Source organism: Pristiophorus japonicus, chromosome 17 (assembly GCF_044704955.1).
Source record: "Pristiophorus japonicus isolate sPriJap1 chromosome 17, sPriJap1.hap1, whole genome shotgun sequence".
Taxonomy (NCBI): Eukaryota; Metazoa; Chordata; class Chondrichthyes; family Pristiophoridae; genus Pristiophorus; species Pristiophorus japonicus.
The window spans coordinates 121,613,372-121,632,589 of record NC_091993.1 but is presented as its reverse complement, the minus strand read 5'-3'; the positions used below and the strand labels follow the sequence as shown (position 1 = coordinate 121,632,589).

The following is a 19,218-nucleotide window of genomic DNA, read 5'->3' as shown; positions in this document are numbered from 1 at the left end:
TGTCTAAAGTATAATTTGCTTATTGTGTCGGTTTTAGGGCCCCCCTTTAATCAGGGGGTATTTGTATTAAAATTTGCCATCTAATCTACCCCTTTAAGTTACAGGTGCAACTAAAACAGGTGTTGTACGGCAAGAAGGGTGACGTACGGCAGCGTGACGTCATTATTTTCCGTACAGTTTTGCCCGGAACCTTGCGGCGCGGAGAGGGGAGGGATTGTTAGCGACGGACCCGCGCCGGGGGGAGGTTTTATCAGGGACGGACTGATGGTCCAGCGAGGACCTATTTCAGGGTGTCTGCACGTTTGCCTGTAGAGAAGAGAAAGGGTTTAAAATATATTTTTTTAACCCCCCCCACCCCACACACACACACACACACAGAGAGACTCACACTGACTCGGGTTTGGAGCTGGGTGTGAAACAGGCAGGCAGGGAGGGGGGGAGCGGGAGCGGTGGGCGCGCGGCGGGCAGGCGGGCCCGGGGACCTAAGCGGCGGCGGTTGGAGGGAGAGCGCGCGAGAGGGAGAGGGAGAGAGAGAGGGAGAGAGTGAGTGAGAGAGAGAGAGAGAGAGAGTGAGAGTGAGAGAGAGAGAGAGAGAGGGAGAGACTGAGGGACTGAGAGAGAGGGAGTGGGAGTGAAAGAGAGGGAGAGAGAGAGAGTGTACCTCACACCGCGCGGGGAGACTGAGGGAGTGTACCCCACACTGTGACCCGGGGGCGGGAGGGAGTGTACCCCCACACCCCGAGACTGAGGGAGTGTACCCCACACTGTGACCCGGGGGCGGGAGGGAGTGTACCCCACACTGTGACCCGGGGGCGGGAGGGAGTGTACCCCACACTGTGACCCGGGGGCGGGAGGGAGTGTACCCCCACACCGCGGGGAGACTGAGGGAGCTCTCCCTCACACACCCCGAGACTGAGGGAGGGAGGGAGCGGGAGCTGCCCCTCACACACCCAGAGACCGAGCCCCCAGCGAGAGAGTGAGGGGCCGACCCCAAACCCCGCCCGTAGAGTGAGAGAGGAGGAGGAGGGGGGGGGGTAGGGTGTACCCCCAAACACCCCGCACCCAGAGACCGAGGGGCCCAACCTAACCCTCACCCAGAGACTCCAGGGGAGAGCGGGGCCTCCAGAGCGAGAGACCGAGGGGGGAAGAGAGTACACCCAACCCCCACCGAGAGGGAGAGCGCGGGGACCGGGCCTACCCTCCCACACCGAGAGAGAGAGAGTACGGCACTCCCCAACAGAGGGGGAGAGACTGCGCGACCCCCAGCACCCAGACAGCACGGCACCCTGCAGCACCGAGAGGGGGAGAGCCGGCCCTCCAACACACAGCGGAGCCTGAGGGGCAGCGGCACGGCACAGTATGAACCTGGAGCTGCTGGGTGAGCGGGGCCAGGCTTCGGGGATGGAGGGTGCAGGGGGGAGGCTGAGGTTACTGACGGGGGTGGGAGGAGGAGGGGGTTCACGGGTTGGAGCCTAAGAGAGGGAAACATTGAGAGTGTAAGGGGGAGGAGGGGAATGCGAGGGACACTCCCACCCCCAGGACAGCCAGGCTGTACATTGTAGAGAAATGGGTCCGAACCCCGTCCACATTGTAATCTGTGTAGGAGGGTCTTCAGTGACAAGATGGAGATAGAACTCTGTGTCTGACACGGATTATAACCCCAGTGTCGAGAGCTGTGTGCCTGACAGATTGTAACCCAGGGTAGAGAGCTCTGTGTGTCAGACAAGGATTGTAACCCCAGTATAGAGAGCTGATTGTAACCCCAGTGTAGAGAGCTCTGTGTCTGACAGATTGTAACCCCAGTGTAGAGAGCCGTGTATGTTGGACACGGATTGTAACCCTCGGGGTAGAGAGCTCTGTCAGGTACAGCTTGTAACCCCAGTGTAGAGAGCTCTGTGTCCAGTGTAGAGAACTGTGTGTCTGACAGATTGTAACCCCAGTGTAGAGAGCTCTGTGTGTTGGACACGGATTGTAACCCTCGGGGTAGAGAGCTCTGTGTCCAGTGTAGAGAACTCTGTGTCCAGTGTAGAGAACTGTGTATCTGACAGATTGTAACCCCAGTGTAGAGAGCTCTGTGTGTTGGACACGGATTGTAACCCTCGGGGTAGAGAGCTCTGTGTCCAGTGTAGAGAACTGTGTGTCTGACAGATTGTAACCCCAGTGTAGAGAGCTCTGTGTGTTGGACACGGATTGTAACCCTCGAGGTAGAGAGCTCTGTGTCCAGTGTAGAGAACTGTGTGTCTGACAGATTGTAACCCCAGTGTAGAGAGCTCTGTGTTAGACACGGATTGTAAACCCCAGGGTTGAGAGCTCTGTGTCGGACACTGATTGTAACCCAAGTCTAGAGAGCTGTGTGCCGGAAGCGAATTATAATCCCAGGGGAGGGAGCTCTGTGTTATACAATGCACACACTCAATGACAATTTTATGTTCCAGTGACATTCAGAAAGGTGTTTATTTTCAAATGCTGGTACTTGTTAAGTTACTTTTTCCCAATAGGAGGTCACTCCTGTGATATGTAGTTGATTTCTGACCGAATTAACCGTTGCTGAAATATGTTTATTGTTAATGTGGAGATTTCTGATCAGCGTTATCTCACACTTGGCATGCTCTTAAACATGGAAATTACTGCCAGCTATTCCGATTGACTGACTGACTGTCTTCTGCCCCGTTAGAAGGATGACATTGCAGTGTTGCTATTTGATGCTGACAAACTCTTCAGTATCTTTTCAGGGCTCGACCGAATCTCAGACTCAATTTTAGTCTTGTATTTCTCACCTACTGAATTCTCAATGAATTGTTCTATTTTAAAATTCTTTGTTCTGGTTTCTATTCAACAAAAGATAGTTAGAGGTCATTAGAAATCCTGCATAATATAACTTGCTCCAACAATACTTTATAAAGTTGTTGCTGATTTCAAGTAAATTACATATATTATAATTTTGTGCAGATAAACAGCTGGAATGTGTGTTGTGGTTTAAACTCGATATAAATGAAGAATTGGCCCCTGGAAACGTTTAGCTTCAGTGGTATTTTATGAGCCTTTAGAAAAACTGAAGGAAAAAAACCTTCTTTTGAAGACATAGATTCATACAATTTAAAAAAAACTCATATGTCAATTACATAGATTTACTCACATCAAGGCTTATTTGACAACACCTCCCAAATCCACAACCTCCACCACCTACAAGACACAGGTCAGGATGGAATACTCTCTACTTGCCTGGATGAGTGCAGCTCCAACAACAGTCGAGAAGCTCGACACCATCCAGGACAAAGCGGTCCATTTGATGGCACCCCATTCACCACCTTCAACATTCACTCCCTCCACCACCGGCGCACCGTGGCTGCAGTGTGTACCATCTACAAGATGCACTGCAGCAACTCGCCAAGGCTTCTTCGGCAGCACCTCCCAAACCCGCGACCTCTACCACCTAGAAGGACAAGGGCAGCAGGCGCATGGGAATACCACCACCTCCACGTTCCCCTCCCAGTCACACACCATCCCGACTTGGAAATGTATCATCACTGGGTCAAAATCCTGGAACTCCCTCCCTAACAGCACTGTGGGAGCACCTTCACCACACGGACTGCAGCAGTTCAAGAAGACGGCTCACCACCACCTTCTCGAGGGCAATTCCAGGGATGGGCAATAAATGCTGGCCTTGCCAGCGACGCCCACATCCCGTGAATTAATACATTAAAAAAAATTATATAAAATTTTACAACACAGTAACGTGCCACTTGGTGCAACTGGTGTTTATGCTCCACATGAGTCTCCTCCCTAATTCATCTTGCCCTATCAGTGTGTCTGTTTAGTCTTCCTCGTGTACTCATTTAGCTTCCTCTTAAATGCAACTATTCTCATCGGCCTTAAGGAGGTCGCAGGATTGATACCTGGCTCGTGCTGAGTGAGCTTGCTTCAGCATTTGGAGCGCTGCAATGGGTCATCGCACCCTGTGTTAGGGGAGGGAAATCAGCCAGGGCGTCCATAAGTGCACAGCAGCAAGGGGATAAGGGGCAAAATGTGGGAAGAACAACCACCCCCCCAGCCCACCTTATTTCTCAATGTACCTGGGAAATCTCTGCAACGCTTCAGTTTCATGATATAATATCGATGGAAATTTCAAACCTATAATTGTACCTCCCTGAATGATCGTCTGAATCCTGCCTCTGTGGCTGAATAACAGGAGCATAGGACCAGGAGTAGACCATTTAGGCCCTCGAGCCTGTCCACCATTCAATGAGCTCATCACTGATCTGCAACCTAACTCCATATACATACTTTCGTCTCATATCTCTTAATACCTTTGGTTAAGCAAATCTTATCTATCTGCGATTTAAAATGAACAATTGACATAACATCAATTGCCGTTTGCGGAAGAGAGAGCACAACTTCTATCACCCTTTGCGTGGAGGCGTGTTTCCTAACTTCACTCCTGAAAGATCTGGTTCTAATTTTTCTTTAATAACTTTCCATGCGATCTGTGGATGGAGAGCTGGCCGTGGATAGCAGTCCATTTTGTGTTAAATGGATGATTTTCTGACTCGCTTGATAACTTCCTGATTTGCGCCCCAGTTTGCTCTCTCTTTTTAAAAAAAAAGGTTTAGTTGAAACAACATGCAGCATAGCAAACCAAGGCAGTGCAGAATGGTGTGAAGTGGAACTAGGTAGTCACCTGTGGATGATAGTCATAGAGCAAGGCTTGGATTAGTGAGACTAATGAGAAAGATGTGAGTCTTGAGGATTTCCTCCAGCGGTGAAGGGCTCTAACCAAGGCTGCTGATTTGCTTATCCTTAAATATGTGTGCATTATTATTTAATTGCTTGATCAGAGAATTCCTCCAGAACTTGATGCATAGAATCATAAACCACAGAAGGAGGCCATTCAACCCATCGTGCCTGTGCCAGCTCTGAAAGAGCTACCAATTAGTCCCACCTCACTGCGTGCGCATTAAATAAAAATGTGTAGTGTCACGAGCCAATGCAGGCCGAGATGTTGCTCCTTGGATTGGGAAGACGAGGCTCTGTGCTTAGATTTCCCATATTGTGAGTTCACAATCTTGGATTGCCTGCTGTGGCAAAGCTCACAGAAAGGCTGAACACGTCTTTCATTCCTCCTTTTAAAGAGAGAGTCTTCTTGCTGGCCTCCCAGTGGGTAGTGACCAAGGAGAGTTGCACTATCCACTAGGGATACGGCGGTAGAAGCAGATTCAATAGTAACCTTCCAAAAATGGAATTGGATAAAAACTTGAAAAGAGCAGGGGAAGTGGGACTAATTGGATAGCTCTTTCAAAGACCAGACACAGACACGATGGGCCAAATGGCATCCTGTGCTTTATTAATCTATGGATTGGTGTTGGGGAGAAAGGTGAAATGTGGCAAAAATTAATTCGACAGGTATGGTGGGAGGGTAAAAGCATCTTCAATTATTTTCGATGATGGATCTTGGTATTTAAATTGATCTATTTTTATTATTTCTTTTCAAACAGAGTCCTTTGGACAGAACTACCCAGAGGTATGATTGAAATGCTTGTTATGTGTTTTTAGCAACTGATGTTTTAGTTTTCTGTGTGTTCCCTTGTGTGACAAGTTAGTAATCATCTTGAATATACTCAACGACTCAGCACCACAGCCCTCTGGGGTAGACAATTCCAATGATTCACATCAGTGAAGAAATTCCTCCTCGTCTTAGTCCTAAATGGCCGACCTTTTATCCTGAGACTATGCCCCCTAGTTCTCAACTCTCCAGCCAGGGAAAGTGACCTCAGCATCTACCCCGTCAATCCCCTTCAGAATCTTAAATGTTTTAATGAGATCATCTCTCATTCTTATAAACTCCAGAGAGTATAGGTCCAATCTACTCAATCTCTCCTCACAGGACAACCCATCCCTGGAATAAATCTAGTGAACCGGCACTGCACCGCTTCGAAGGCAAGTATATTCTTCTTGTCAGTTGGTGGTTAATAAAATTGCATCAAAATGGACTTGATTCTTGGTAATCAAAAGTCCGCAGCACTGAACCACTCGTGGCTTGGCTCAAAAGCACACAGGTCAAACAATCGGCCTTGGTGTCACCCTTCTAGCTCTGCAATTATACCATAATCTAGGCTGGCACTCTGGTGCAGTAACGCTAGACTGTTAGAAATGCTGCTTCTCACATGAAATGAAAATTGGAGGCCTGTTCCTCGCCCTATTCAGCTGGAGGTAAATGATCCCAGAAAAGTGGTATGCTCTGGTTCCTGGCCAACAGTCCTCCCTAACTTAGGAGTTGCTAGACAAAAAAAAACAATGTCCATCGAGTTCACCTTCTACCATCCTCATGGTCCCATGACATAGCGATAATTGAGTTGTTGACTAATCACAGCAATCAATCCCTTATCAATGAGTCTACAACAGACCCAGACACGAGGTGAGGAGAAACATAGAAAATAGGAGCAGTAGTAGGCCATTCGGTCCTTCGAGTCTGCACCGCCATTCAATATGATCATGGCTGATGCTCTATCTCAACACCATAGTCCCGCTTTTTCCCCATAACCCTTTTTGCCTTTTGTTTCTAGAAATCTATCTTTCTCCCTCTTAAATATATTCAGTGACTTGACCTCTACAGCCTTCTGTGGTAGAGAATTCCACAGGTTCACCGCCCTCTGAGTGAAGAAATTTCTCCTGATCGCAGTCCTAAATCTCCCACTCTGTATCCTGAGACTGTGACCCCTTGTTCTAGACTTCCAAGCCAGGAGAAACATCCTCCCTATATCCAGTCTATCCAACCCCGTCAGAATTTTATACGTTTCAATAAGATCCCCTCTCATTCTTCTAAACTCTAGTGAATACAGGCCTAGTCGACCCAATCTCTCCTCATACGACAGTCCTGCCATCCCAGGAATCAGTCTGGTGAACCTTCGCTGCACTCCCTCTATGGCAAGTATATCCTTTCTTAGATAAGACGACCAAAACTGTACACAATATTCCAGGTGTGGTCTCACCAAGGCCCTGTATAACTGCAGTAAGACATCCTTGCTCCTGTACTTAAATCCTCTTGCAATGAAGGCCAACATACCATTTGCCTTCCTAACTGCTTGCTGCACCTGCATGTTTGCTTTCAATGACTGGTATACAAGGACATCCAGGTCCCTCTGTACATCGACACTTCCCAAGCCATCACCATTTAAATAATACTTTGTCCTTATGTTTTTCCTACCAAAGTGGATAACTTCACATTTATCCACTTAATACTGCATTTGCCACGTTTTTGCCCACTCACTCAACCGATCTAAATCGCCTTGCAGCGTCTTTGCATCCTCCTCACAACTCACAATCCCACCTAGTTTTGTGTCGTCAGCAAACTTGGAAATATATTTGGTTCCCTCATCCAAATCATTTATTATATATATATATATACATTGAATAGCTGGGGCCCAAGCACTGATCCCTGTGGTACCCCACTAGTCACTGCCCGCCACCCTGAAAAAGACTCATTTATTCCTACTTTCCTGTTTCCTGTCAGTTAACCAGTTTTCAATCCATCCCAATCCTATGTGCTTTAATTTTGCGCACTGACCTCTCGTGCGGGACTCTTATCAAAGGCCTTCTGAAAATCCAAGTACACTACATTCACTGGTTCTCCCTTATCTATTCTATCAGTCACATCCTCAAGAATCTCCAGTAGGTTTGTCAAATGTGATTTTCCTTTCATAAATCCATGTTGACTTTGTTTAATCCTGTTATGTTATCGAAGTGTGCCATTATCACATATAATAGACTCTAGCATTTTCCCTACTACTGATGTTAGGCTAACCGGTCTGTAGTTCCCCGTTTTCTCTCCCTCCTTTTTTAAATAGTGAGGTTACATTTGCCACCCTCCAATCTGCAGGAACTGTTCCATAATCTATAGAATTTTGGAAGATGACAACCAATGGTGGAGAGCTTTAGGAACCATAGGCCCAAAGTCACCTGTTCCTCCCGAGCACACTACACTCGTCACACTTCATGCCCCTAAATCAACATCGCCAAAAGAAAACTTGTCATTCAGCTCACTTGCTGTCAGAGGTATTGCTTTGCACACATTGGCTGCCACATACATCCTATATAAGTGACTGCACTTCAAAGGTAATTGGCAGGGTGTAAAACACTCTGCGGTCCTGAGGATGTGATAAAAGCCACTGTCTTCGAACCCTGCTCGCTAGTCACCGATTCTGTCCTTCTCCCTGACCACTGTCTGAAACTGAACCTGACTGTTTGCAACCTCGGTGTCCTGTTTGACCCTGAGCTGACCTACCAACATCATAATCCTCTCCATCACCAAGAATGCCAACTTCCACCTCTGTAATATCACCCGTAGACACCCCCGTGTCAAGCTATCTGCTGCTGAAACGCTCGTCAGTGCTTTTATTACCTCTAGACTTGATTATTCCAATGTTCTCCTGGCAACTCTCTGCACACTTGAGCTCATCCTAAGCTCTGCTGCCTGTATCTTGACTCGCACCAAGTCCCGCTCACCCATCACCCCTGTGCTCGCTGACCTACACTGGCTCCCATTCTGGCAGCACCTCGATTTTAAAATTCTCATCCATGTTTACAAATCTCTCCATTCTGTTGCTCCTCCCTATCTTGGTAACCTCCGCCAGCCCGACAACCCACCGAGAACTCTGCAATCCAATTCTCATCTCATGCGTCCCCAATTTCCTGTGCCCCTCCAATGGCGGCCGTACCTTCAGCTGCCTAGTCCCTAAGCTCTGGAATTCCCTCCCTAAACCTCTCTCCCACTGTCCTCTTAAGACGCTCCTTAAAACTTGCCTCAAACCTGTCCTAATATCTATAAGTGCCTCGGTGTCAAAATGTGTCTGATTATGCTCCTTGGGTCATTTTTACTATGTTAAAGGCGCTATATAAATGCAAGTTGCTGGTGTGTTTAAATGTAAGCTTGCTCTTCCCAGTGGTGTGACTTGATGTATTGTATTTTTTTTGTGTGTAGGAGGCAGATGGAACCCTGGACTGTATTAGCATGGCCCTCACCTGTACCTTTAACAGGTGGGGCACGCTGCTTGCGGTGGGCTGCAACGACGGGCGCATCGTCATTTGGGACTTCCTGACGAGGGGTATCGCCAAAATCATCAGCGCACACATACATCCAGTTTGCTCACTCTGGTAATTTCTCATTTGTGTGTGAGTGTATATGCGTGTGTTTATATATTTTTTTTAAAACACACACACACTTCGCAAACCCCTCACCAAAAATTGTGTTGACCCTATGTTAGAAACATAGAAAATAGGTGCAGGAGCAGGCCATTCAGCCCTTCTAGCCTGCACCGCCATTCATTGAGTTCATGGCTTTCTCGCCATACCCCTTGATCCCCCTAGTAGTAAGGACTTCATCTAACTCCCTTTTGAATATACTTAGTGAATTGGCCTCAACTACTTTCTGTGGTAGAGAATTCCACAGGTGCACCACTCTCTGGGTGAAGAAGTTTCTCCTCATCTCGGTCCTAAATGGCTTACCCCTTATCCTTAGACTTGTGACCCCTGGTTCTGGACTTCCCCAACATTGGGGACATTCTTCCTGCATCTAACCTGTCTAAACCCGTCAGAATTTTAAACGTTTCTATGAGGTCTCCTCTCATTCTTCTGAACTCCAGTGAATACAAGCCCAGTTGATCCAGTCTTTCTTGATAGGTCAGTCCCACCATCCCGGGAATCAGTCTGGTGAATCTTCGCTGCACTCCCTCAATAGCAAGAATGTCCTTCCTCAAGTTAGGAGACCAAAACTGTACACAATACTCCAGGTGTGGCCTCACCAAGGCCCTGTACAACTGTAGCAACACCTCCCTGCCCCTGTACTCAAATCCCCTCGCTATGAAGGCCAACATGCCATTTGCTTTCTTAACCGCCTGCTGTACCTGCATGTCAACCTTCAATGACTGATGTACCATGACACCCAGGTCTCGTTGCACCTCCCCTTTTCCTAATCTGTCATCATTCAGATAATAGTCTGTCTCTCTGTTTTTACCACCAAAGTGGATAACCTCACATCTATCCACATTATACTTCATCTGCCACACATTTGCCCACTCACCTAACCTATCCAAGTCACTCTGCAGCCTCATAGCATCCTCCTCGCAGCTCGCACTGCCACCCAACTTAGTGTCATCCGCAAATTTGGAGATATTACATTTAATCCCCTCATCTAAATCATTAATGTACAATGTAAACAGCTGGGGCCCCAGCACAGAACCTTGCGGTACCCCAGTAGTCACTGCCTGCCATTCTGAAAAGTACCCATTTACTCCTACTCTTTGCTTCCTGTCTGACAACCAGTTCTCAATCCACGTCAGCACACTACCCCCAATCCCATGTGCTTTAACTTTGCACATTAATCTCTTGTGTGGGACCTCGTCGAAAGCCTTCTGAAAGTCCAAATATACCACATCAACTGGTTCTCCCTTGTCCACTTTACTGGAAACATCCTCAAAAAATTCCAGAAGATTTGTCAAGCATGATTTCCCTTTCACAAATCATGCTGACTTGGACATATCATGTCACCTCTTTCCAAATGCGCTGCTATGACATCCTTAATAATTGATTCCATCATTTTACCCACAACTGAGGTCAGGCTGACCGGTCTATAATTCCCTGTTTTCTCTCTCCTTTTTTAAAAAGTGGACTTACATTGGCTACCCTCCACTCGATAGGAACTGATCCAGAGTCTATGGAATGTTGGAAAATGACTGTCAATGCATCCGCTATTTCCAAGGCCACCTCCTTAAGTACTCTGGGATGCAGTCCATCAGGCCCTGGGGATTTATCGGCCTTCAATCCCATCAATTTCCCCAACACAATTTCCTGACTAATAAAGATTTCCCTCAGTTCCTCCTCCTTACTAGACCCTCTGACCCCTTTTATATCCGGAAGGTTGTTTGTGTCCTCCTTAGTGAATACCGAACCAAAGTACTTGTTCAATTGGTCTGCCATTTCTTTGTTCCCCGTTATGACTTCTCCTGATTTTGACTGCAAGGGACCTACGTTTGTCTTTACTAACCTTTTTCTCTTTACATATCTATAGAAACTTTTGCAATCCGCCTTAATGTTCCCTGCAAGCTTCTTCTCGTACTCCATTTTCCCTGCCCTAATCAAACCCTTTGTCCTCCTCTGCTGAGTTCTAAATTTCTCCCAGTCCCCGGGTTCGCTGCTATTTCTGGCCAATTTGTATTCCACTTCCTTGGCTTTAATATTATCCCTGATTTCCCTTGATAGCCACGGTTGAGCCACCTTCCCTTTTTTATTTTTACGCCAGACAGGAATGTACAATTGTTGTAATTCATCCATGCGGTCTCTAAATGTCTGCCATTGCCCATCCACAGTCAACCCCTTAAGTATCATTTGCCAATCTATCCTAGCCAATTCACGCCTCATACCTTCAAAGTTACCCTTCTTTAAGTTCTGGACCATGGTCTCTGAATTAACTGTATCATTCTCCATCCTAATGCAGAATTCCACCATAATATGGTCACTCTTCCCCAAGGGGCCTCGCACAATGAGATTGCTAATTAATCCTCTCTCATTACACAACACCCAGTCTAAGATGGCCTCCCCCCTAGTTGGTTCCTCGACATATTGGTCTAGAAAACCATCCCTTATGCACTCCAGGAAATCCTCCTCCACCGTATTGCTTCCAGTTTGGCTAGCCCAATCTATGTGCATATTAAAGTCACCCATTATAACTGCTGCACCTTTATTGCATGCACCCCTAATTTCCTGTTTGATGCCCTCCCCAACATCACTACTACTGTTTGGAGGTCTGTACACAACTCCCACTAACGTTTTTTGCCCTTTGATGTTCTGCAGCTCTACCCATATAGATTCCACATCATTCAAGCTAATGTCATTCCTAACTATTGTATTAATCTCCTCTTTAACCAGCAATGCTACCCCACCTCCTTTTCCTTTTATTCTATCCTTCCTGAATGTTGAATACCCCTGGATGTTGAGTTCCCAGCCCTGATCATCCTGGAGCCACGTCTCCGTAATCCCAGTCACATCATATTTGTTAACATCTATTTGCACAGTTAATTCATCCACGTTATTGCGGATACTCCTTGCATTAAGACACAAAGCCTTCAGGCTTGTTTTTTTAACACCTTTTGTCCTTTTAGAATTTTGCTGTGCAGTGGCCCTTTTTGTTCTTTGCCTTGGGTTTCTCTGCCCTCCACTTTTCCTCATCTCCTTTCTGTCTTTTGCTTTTGCCTCCTTTTTGTTTCCCTCTGTCTCCCTGCATTGGTACACTCTCCATGTGTGCCACCTGTTAACCTTTCCCCAGTGACCACTCCCCACGAATGCGTTGAGACAGCGTGCGGTGGCAGGCTGTTGGAAGGTGGGCGTGGCTCGGCTGTCTATCAGCACACACTTTCCAGCAACGGATTCTGGATAAGGAGCCAATTTTTACCTCCTGAGCCAAATTCTAGCGCCCCACATTGGCTGAGATTGATTAACTCTGCACAAATTGGGAATCAAACCTGGTCTTTATGACTTTGCTGCATGACAACTTTGCCCAATGGGTTAGCAGTGAGCAAAAAAAAATGTCAAACTTGCATTTGTGTTGAGCTGTAATTTAATTACATGTTTTTATCCATTATCAGGGACCTTTGTCACTCCAAATGCTGGCTGTGGGTCTCGAGCGCTTTCCGTGATTCAGCATTTGATGGCATTAAATCTTTGACCCAGATGTTAATGTTCCCATGACCTTCACTGCTCTTGAGCGTCACTAAGATGACAGCAGAGGCCTGCGGGGGTGGGGGTGGGGGGGTTATCACTCTGCCGTTCCACTCTGGTCTCTGTCAGCGAAAAATCGGTGCTGCTGCTGATGGGGTTCGGGGGGGCCGGGCAGGGGGGTGAATTTAAATACTGGTTTGTAAGCATGTAACTAGCTGTGCACAGCAGAGTATTGCATTTTCCTTGGATTTAGTCTTCCTCAGGGGTTAGGTGATATTCAAGTGCCCCTGGAGGAATCGCTGGCGGCATGACCGCAGATATAGATTTAAAAACTGGAACCAGAAAATGCAAAGCAGACTGATTAGCATCTGAAGGAGAAAAGATGGGTTAATGTTTCAGCTCCCATGATCAGAAGGCAGCTGTAGCTAAACCTCCATTGCTTGACAACTATTGTAGTAAATCTCTTGTAGCCTGTCAAATAGAGCTCTTGATGGAGTCACCCGTCAATATTTAATGACGTGTACTCTTAAGAACATCAGTAAAAGACATTCAGCCTTTCAAGCTTGTTGTGCTCGTGGTTCAGTACACCCAATCTAGTATCCAATGGCCATCTTACCAGGCAGATCATTCCAAACACTTATCTCCCAGTCAGTAAAGAAGTTATTTTCAAGATCTGGTCTAAACTGACTTTTCATTCATTTAAATGAATTTCCTCTAGTTCTACTGGCTTGACTGACAATGCAATATTCTGGGCTCACCTTATCTACGTCATTAATACTTGCTATACCTCAGTGAGGTCCTTTTACCTTCTTTCTGGACTTCTACCACAGCAACAACCTGTATTTACACAGTGCCTTTAATGTAGTAAAATGTCGCATAGTAGCTTCACAGTAGCGTTAGAAAACAAAATTTGACACCAAGCCCCCCCCACACAAAGATATTAGGGCAGATGACCAAAAGGCTTGGTCAAAGAGTTAAGTTTTAAGGGGCGTCTTTAAGGCAGAAAGGGAGGTGGCGAGGTTTAGGGAGGGAATTCCAGAGCTTAGGGCTTTGATAGCTGAAGGCACGGCCACTAGTGGTGGAGTGATTAAAATCAAGGATGTCCAACAGGCCAGAATTAGAGGAGCGCAGATATCCCTGGGGTTGGGGGGGGGGGGGGGTGGGGAAGGGGTTATGGGCAACATTCGCGCTAAGCTGTGCTGATGCGCAGGACTCTGTCCGTCCTGCACAGCCCGCGACCGGCTTTTTCAATGCTAAGCTTAATGCATGCGCAAAACTGAATGGGCCGCGCAGCCTCTTAAATGGGCTACACACCCAAAAGAAATTAGGGGAAACATTGGTTGTAGGTTGTTGCCGATTGCAGAGATAGGGAAGGGTGAGGCCATGGAGGGATTTGAAAACAAGGATGAGACTGTTATAATCGAGGTGGTGCTTAACCGGGAGCCACTGTAAGTCAGCGAGCACAGGGGTGATGGATGAGCGGGACTTGGTGCGAGCCCCTGCCTAGCACGCCATTATGTAGGGGGTGCTGGGTTTGTCAGCCTTTTCTGACCTTGCCGGTTCGAATCGTCCCACTCCCTGGTTCTAGGGCTTGGAATTATTTAGGGGATGTGATAGATGTAGGCAGACAACTGTTTGGTGCAACAACAAATATTTAGAAAATAGCACACCACACTAATTAACTTAATAGCATATAACAAAATGTACAGAAAAAGGGGGAAAACGTTTACGTGACGGGTACAGAGGTTATGTAGTGAAATAAAATACCCACCTCCCACCACTACACTAATTAGGCTCTGAAATTGCAGGGACTATGCTCACCAAAGGATTTCTCCACAGTTTAGACCAGTTGCACACTGCTTTCTCTCTCCTCAATCTTGTGGGTTCTTTGGCTGGTTGCGGTGTCTTCGGTATTAGCACTGGTCGACGTTTTGATGGTAAATAAGTTTTTCCCTTGAGTCAGCGCTGGATGATTGTTGGTTTTTCAGTGACTCCGAGGCTTCTTGTTAGGTTTTTCTTGTTGTCTTGCTGTAACCTCGTGGGGCAAGTTCGATGTTTCAAAGCCAGAGTCAAAGAGCCCAGAGTCCAAGTGCTTTTCCAGAGTGTTCTTGGGTACGTTTCTTCAAAAGTGTTTCCTCAGCTCAAAAGTTTTTCAGCAGCCCAAAAGTCACACCAAGCTACCAGCAAGGCCAAGTTATACCCGAGAGGCTGCTCAAACCTTCGCGCCAAAACTCGGGTGCACAATTGATTTTTGATGACTACATTTGTGTGATTTTGGCCGGCTGATCAACTCTATTGAGATCCCTTTGTGAGAATTTTGGTGGGCTGATTGAGCTGATATAAGATTCCCAAAGGTGATGATGGGGTTTTTGAATGGTGCTGTTAGAATGTAATCAGGTCTTGATACTGTCCATTTTGTGTTTTGCTGATGCCAGGGTTTTTCTGTATAGCCATTTTAAGAACTATTAAAATATGTATGTATCTGGGTCCCTGGTAAGTGGGCTTTTGTTAGACTGCTAATGTCTCCCTGGGGCCTGCCTCCCAAGTGGGTTAGCAGCCCTCTGCAGACCCAGCATACAATTTAAAATGTCCAAACTCAATCTAAAAGGCCCTAGTTTAGTCCAAAGGCACCTAATAGTGAGATATTTCTGTCCACATTTCTCCTCCAAAAGTCTTAACACAGTTCCCTTTTAAATTCCAGACACATGTCCATTGAGTAGGAGGTCTCAGAATTTTGTGAATCCTACAGTCCCGCCTTTGACACTATTCCCTTATAGTGTCACCGTTGGTGTACAAAATCCATAGCAGCTTGGGAGGGGGCGGGTATCATTTAAATTTGTTTTTTTCCTTCCGGCAACCCTGCGCGTGCGCGTTGGAGCGTTCGCGCACGCACAGTGTGAAGGAAACATTGGCACTCGGCCATTTTTGTAGTTCTTTGTAGCTGTTTAATTTTTGAAAATTTTTTAATAAAAGCACATTGCCCTTCCATGATCAGCACTGAGGCTTCTTGCAGCAGTGAGAAGGCTGCAGGAAGCCTCAGAAAGTTGAGGCAGCCGTTTCCTGACAGCCTCCCCCCCCCCCTCCCCTGCCGTCGGGAATGGCTGCTCAACTTGAGGCTTCCTGCAGCCTTCTCACTGCCTCCTCCCCCCCCACCCCCGCCGTCGGGAACGGCTGCCTCCACCCCTTCCCCCCCCCCCCCCCCCCCCCCCGCTGCGTTCGGTCGGTCGGGCCCTCACTCCCTCCCTCCCTCCCTCCCCTCCCCCCCGGCCGTCGGGAACGAACGGCTGCCTCAACTTGTGAGGCTTCCTGCACCATTCTCCCTGGCTGAAGCACTTTCACACAGGTAGGAAGATGGTTTATTTAATCTTTTCTTTGCTTATAAATTTTTATTCAGGTTGGATTTATTTGTATAATATTTGTATAAGTATAAATAAGGATTTATTGTAGAATTTAATGACTTCCCTCCCCTCCACCCTCCCCCCCCCCCCCCCCCCACCTTGTTCTGGACGCCTAATTTGTAACCTGCGCCTGATTTTTTAATGTGTAGACAAGGTTTTTTCAGTTCTACAAAAATCTTCACTTGCTCCATTCTAAGTTAGTTTGGAGTACGTTTTCACTGTGCAAACTTTGAAATCAGGCGTCAGTGGCCGGACACGCCCCCTTTGGAAGAAAAAATTCTGTTCCAAAGTGAAACTGTTCTAACTGACTAGAACTGCAGAAAAAAAAATGTGGAGAATTGCGATTTCTAAGATAGTCCGTTCTCCACTAGTTGCTCCTAAAAATCAGGCGCAAATCATGTGGAAACTTGGGGCCTATAACTTGATCTTGCAATTAGTTTTTGCATTCCGGTCGTTTATGTAGAGAAGAAACGGTGGATCTAAACACTGACCAATGAGATTCCTGCTCAACCTCACCCCCACTCCCCCGGTCTGACTACACCTCGCGATTATACAATATTTCCTATTTTTTTTACCCAATTTTTTAATCAATTGTGCATTGTGCTATGAATTTTAGTTTGCCAATCTTTCACGTGAGACCTTGTCAAAGGCCTTCCGGAATTAATTAAAGTAAATATTAAGGCCTTCCAGTTTCCATTTTATTTGCTCCATGCTCAAAGAAGCCCCCCTCTTTTCCCCCTCTCACCCATTGAAAGTGGTCTTATTTGCTCTTGCAGATTGCTTCCTGAACTGCATAAAAGTCCTGATTGAGAGTGCCAGCACTACTCTCCACCCACCAGGAGGTGGAAGAGCAAGGCCATGCTTCTCAGTGCAGTTCCATTGCACAGATCAGTAATATTCCAAGAGTTTGGATTTATATTGAAATAACATCTGATCATCTCTTTTGTCTTTGCCCCATCCCAAATTCAGTCTTTATTCAGTGCTGTAAATACTTTGTAATACTATTTTGGCTACTGTTAAAAGGGAAAATACTTTTGTTTCAATTATATATTCACAATTTTTATTTAAAAATAGTCAAATTTTGTAGCTGCTGGTGCGCATGCATCTATTTCCATAGGTCCATTGCTTTGGTTATGGCACTCATTATGTGTCTCTGGGTCCATTGCTTTGGTTATGGCACTCATTATGTGTCTCTGGGCCCATTGCTTTGGTTATGATACCAGGCAGAGCTGCCTGTGGCTCCATTCATTGTACCAAAAGTATTCCCTCCTGACCTTTCTTTCCCCATTAACTAATAGACAATTATTTTTAATAGATTTGGGCATGTGTTTCAGTATTCCCTATTGTGACTGCAATTCGTGTGGATACAATGGCAAACATAAAAATTATAAATAAAAGAAAAAAAGTACCCACCTATTACAAAATATTGATAGTTTGCGTATTCACTTATTTTTCTCGTGTTTTACAGTTGGAGTCGAGACGGGCATAAACTAGTCAGCGCTTCCACTGATAACATAGTGTCGCTGTGGGACGTTCTGTCTGGAGACTGTGACCAGAGATTTCGCTTTCCCTCGCCTGTTCTCAAAGTGCAGTTCCATCCCAGAGATCAGTAAGTATTCCAAGTGTTTGGATGGATTTACAATGATCGGCAAATTGCCAGGAAAGCAGGAACACTTCAAAGCTTTAGACTAAAGGACTTCCTTGGGACTATGAAAGTAAGATGGGCAAACATGGCTTTCTAATATTTTTATTTCGTTCCTCTCCAAAATATGAAAGCTTGGGAGTCTCTTCCTGATATGACCTGAGGTTGGACAATCTCAGTCCAGTTCCGATGGGTATGGGACTGATTATGGCACTAATTGGCAATAAATTGATATATCTACTTGAGCCACAGAATGCCCGTTTAGTACAGTAGGTGGCTATCTTCTTTGGGTGAATTGCTCTGTTGGTACAGATTGCGGCAAGTTGAACTCTTCCTAGCTTCTGAGTGCTTGGTACTGACACTGAAAAGTGTTCCATTCCCTAGGCTTAATGATGATGAGTACAACCTATACAAAAAAAACTTTAAATTCCTTCTTTTTTTGTCCTCTTGCATATTTTTGTTTAAAAGAAGTTTACATCCTGATTCTGTTGCACACTCTTCTCCCCTGGATGACGGTGAGTGGGGACCTCTATCAGTGCTGCTCCGAGCTTGCCGCTGCCCTGTGAGGAGGGGCTTGGCTTCTCTTCAGCACCTTCCTTGCCATTATCAGAAACTTTGCAATGTGCCAGGAATCACAGCAGCCAAACCTAACTGCTATGGGTCGAAAGCAAAATACCGCGGATGCTGGAAATCTGAAATAAAAGCAGAATTTGCTGGAAATGCTCAGCAAGTCAGGCAGCATCTGTGGCGAGAGAAGCAGAGTTAACGTTTCATGTTTCGTCAGATCTGGGAGAAGGTAGAGATTTAACAGTTTATAAGCAAGTACAGAGCCAGGAAAAGGGACGGAGCAATGAACAAAGGGAAAGAAAGGTATGTGATAGGGTGGAAGGCAGGAGTGATTAAATGACAAAAGGGAAGATGGTACACGGCAAAAAGGAAGGGACATAAGAAATAAGAGCAAGAGTAAGCCATACAACCCCTTGAGCCTTACTGCCATTCAATAAGATCATGACTGATGTTTGATCTCAACTCCACCTTCCCTTGAGTCCAAAATCTATTTATCTCAGCCTTGAATATACTTAATGACTCCGCAGCCCTCTGGGGTAGAGAATTCCAAAGATTGACAACCCTATGAGTGAAGAAATTCCTCCTAATCTCTGTCCTAAATGACCGACCCCTTATCCTGAGACTATGCCTCCTAGTTCTAGACTCTCCAGCCAGGTAAATGGAACAAGTAAAGAAACAAAAGGTGGGTCCAGAGGAGCTGTAAATGGCAACAGCAGAGCCATTGCAAGCAGCTGCTGTCCAATAAAATGTGGTTATGATCTGAAGTTGTTGACGGGTCATCTGGAGTGCAAGCTGTTTATAAATAGTCGCTGACACCTGTGGTCTGAATATATATGGCATTGTCTTTAATAACTTTTGGTGTTGCGGGTGTCTCTTGGCTTCTGAAGGCCCATCGTGGGCTAGATC

General features: G+C 46.2%; 1 protein-coding gene across 2 annotated transcripts in view; it reads left to right on the top strand.

The window, feature by feature from the left end:
• The first annotated feature begins 503 nt into the window (after positions 1-503).
• The window catches only part of rbbp5 (retinoblastoma binding protein 5), a 51,315-nt gene continuing 32,600 nt past the window's right edge, over positions 504-19,218 (top strand). For both annotated transcript variants that reach the window (XM_070859234.1, XM_070859233.1), the window contains exons 1-4: positions 504-1,378; positions 5,493-5,518; positions 8,975-9,147; positions 17,572-17,712. In XM_070859234.1, the coding sequence (XP_070715335.1) occupies positions 1,360-1,378; positions 5,493-5,518; positions 8,975-9,147; positions 17,572-17,712 (359 nt within the window). In that variant the 5' untranslated portion in view covers positions 504-1,359. The remainder of the gene's footprint in view (positions 1,379-5,492; positions 5,519-8,974; positions 9,148-17,571; positions 17,713-19,218) is intronic.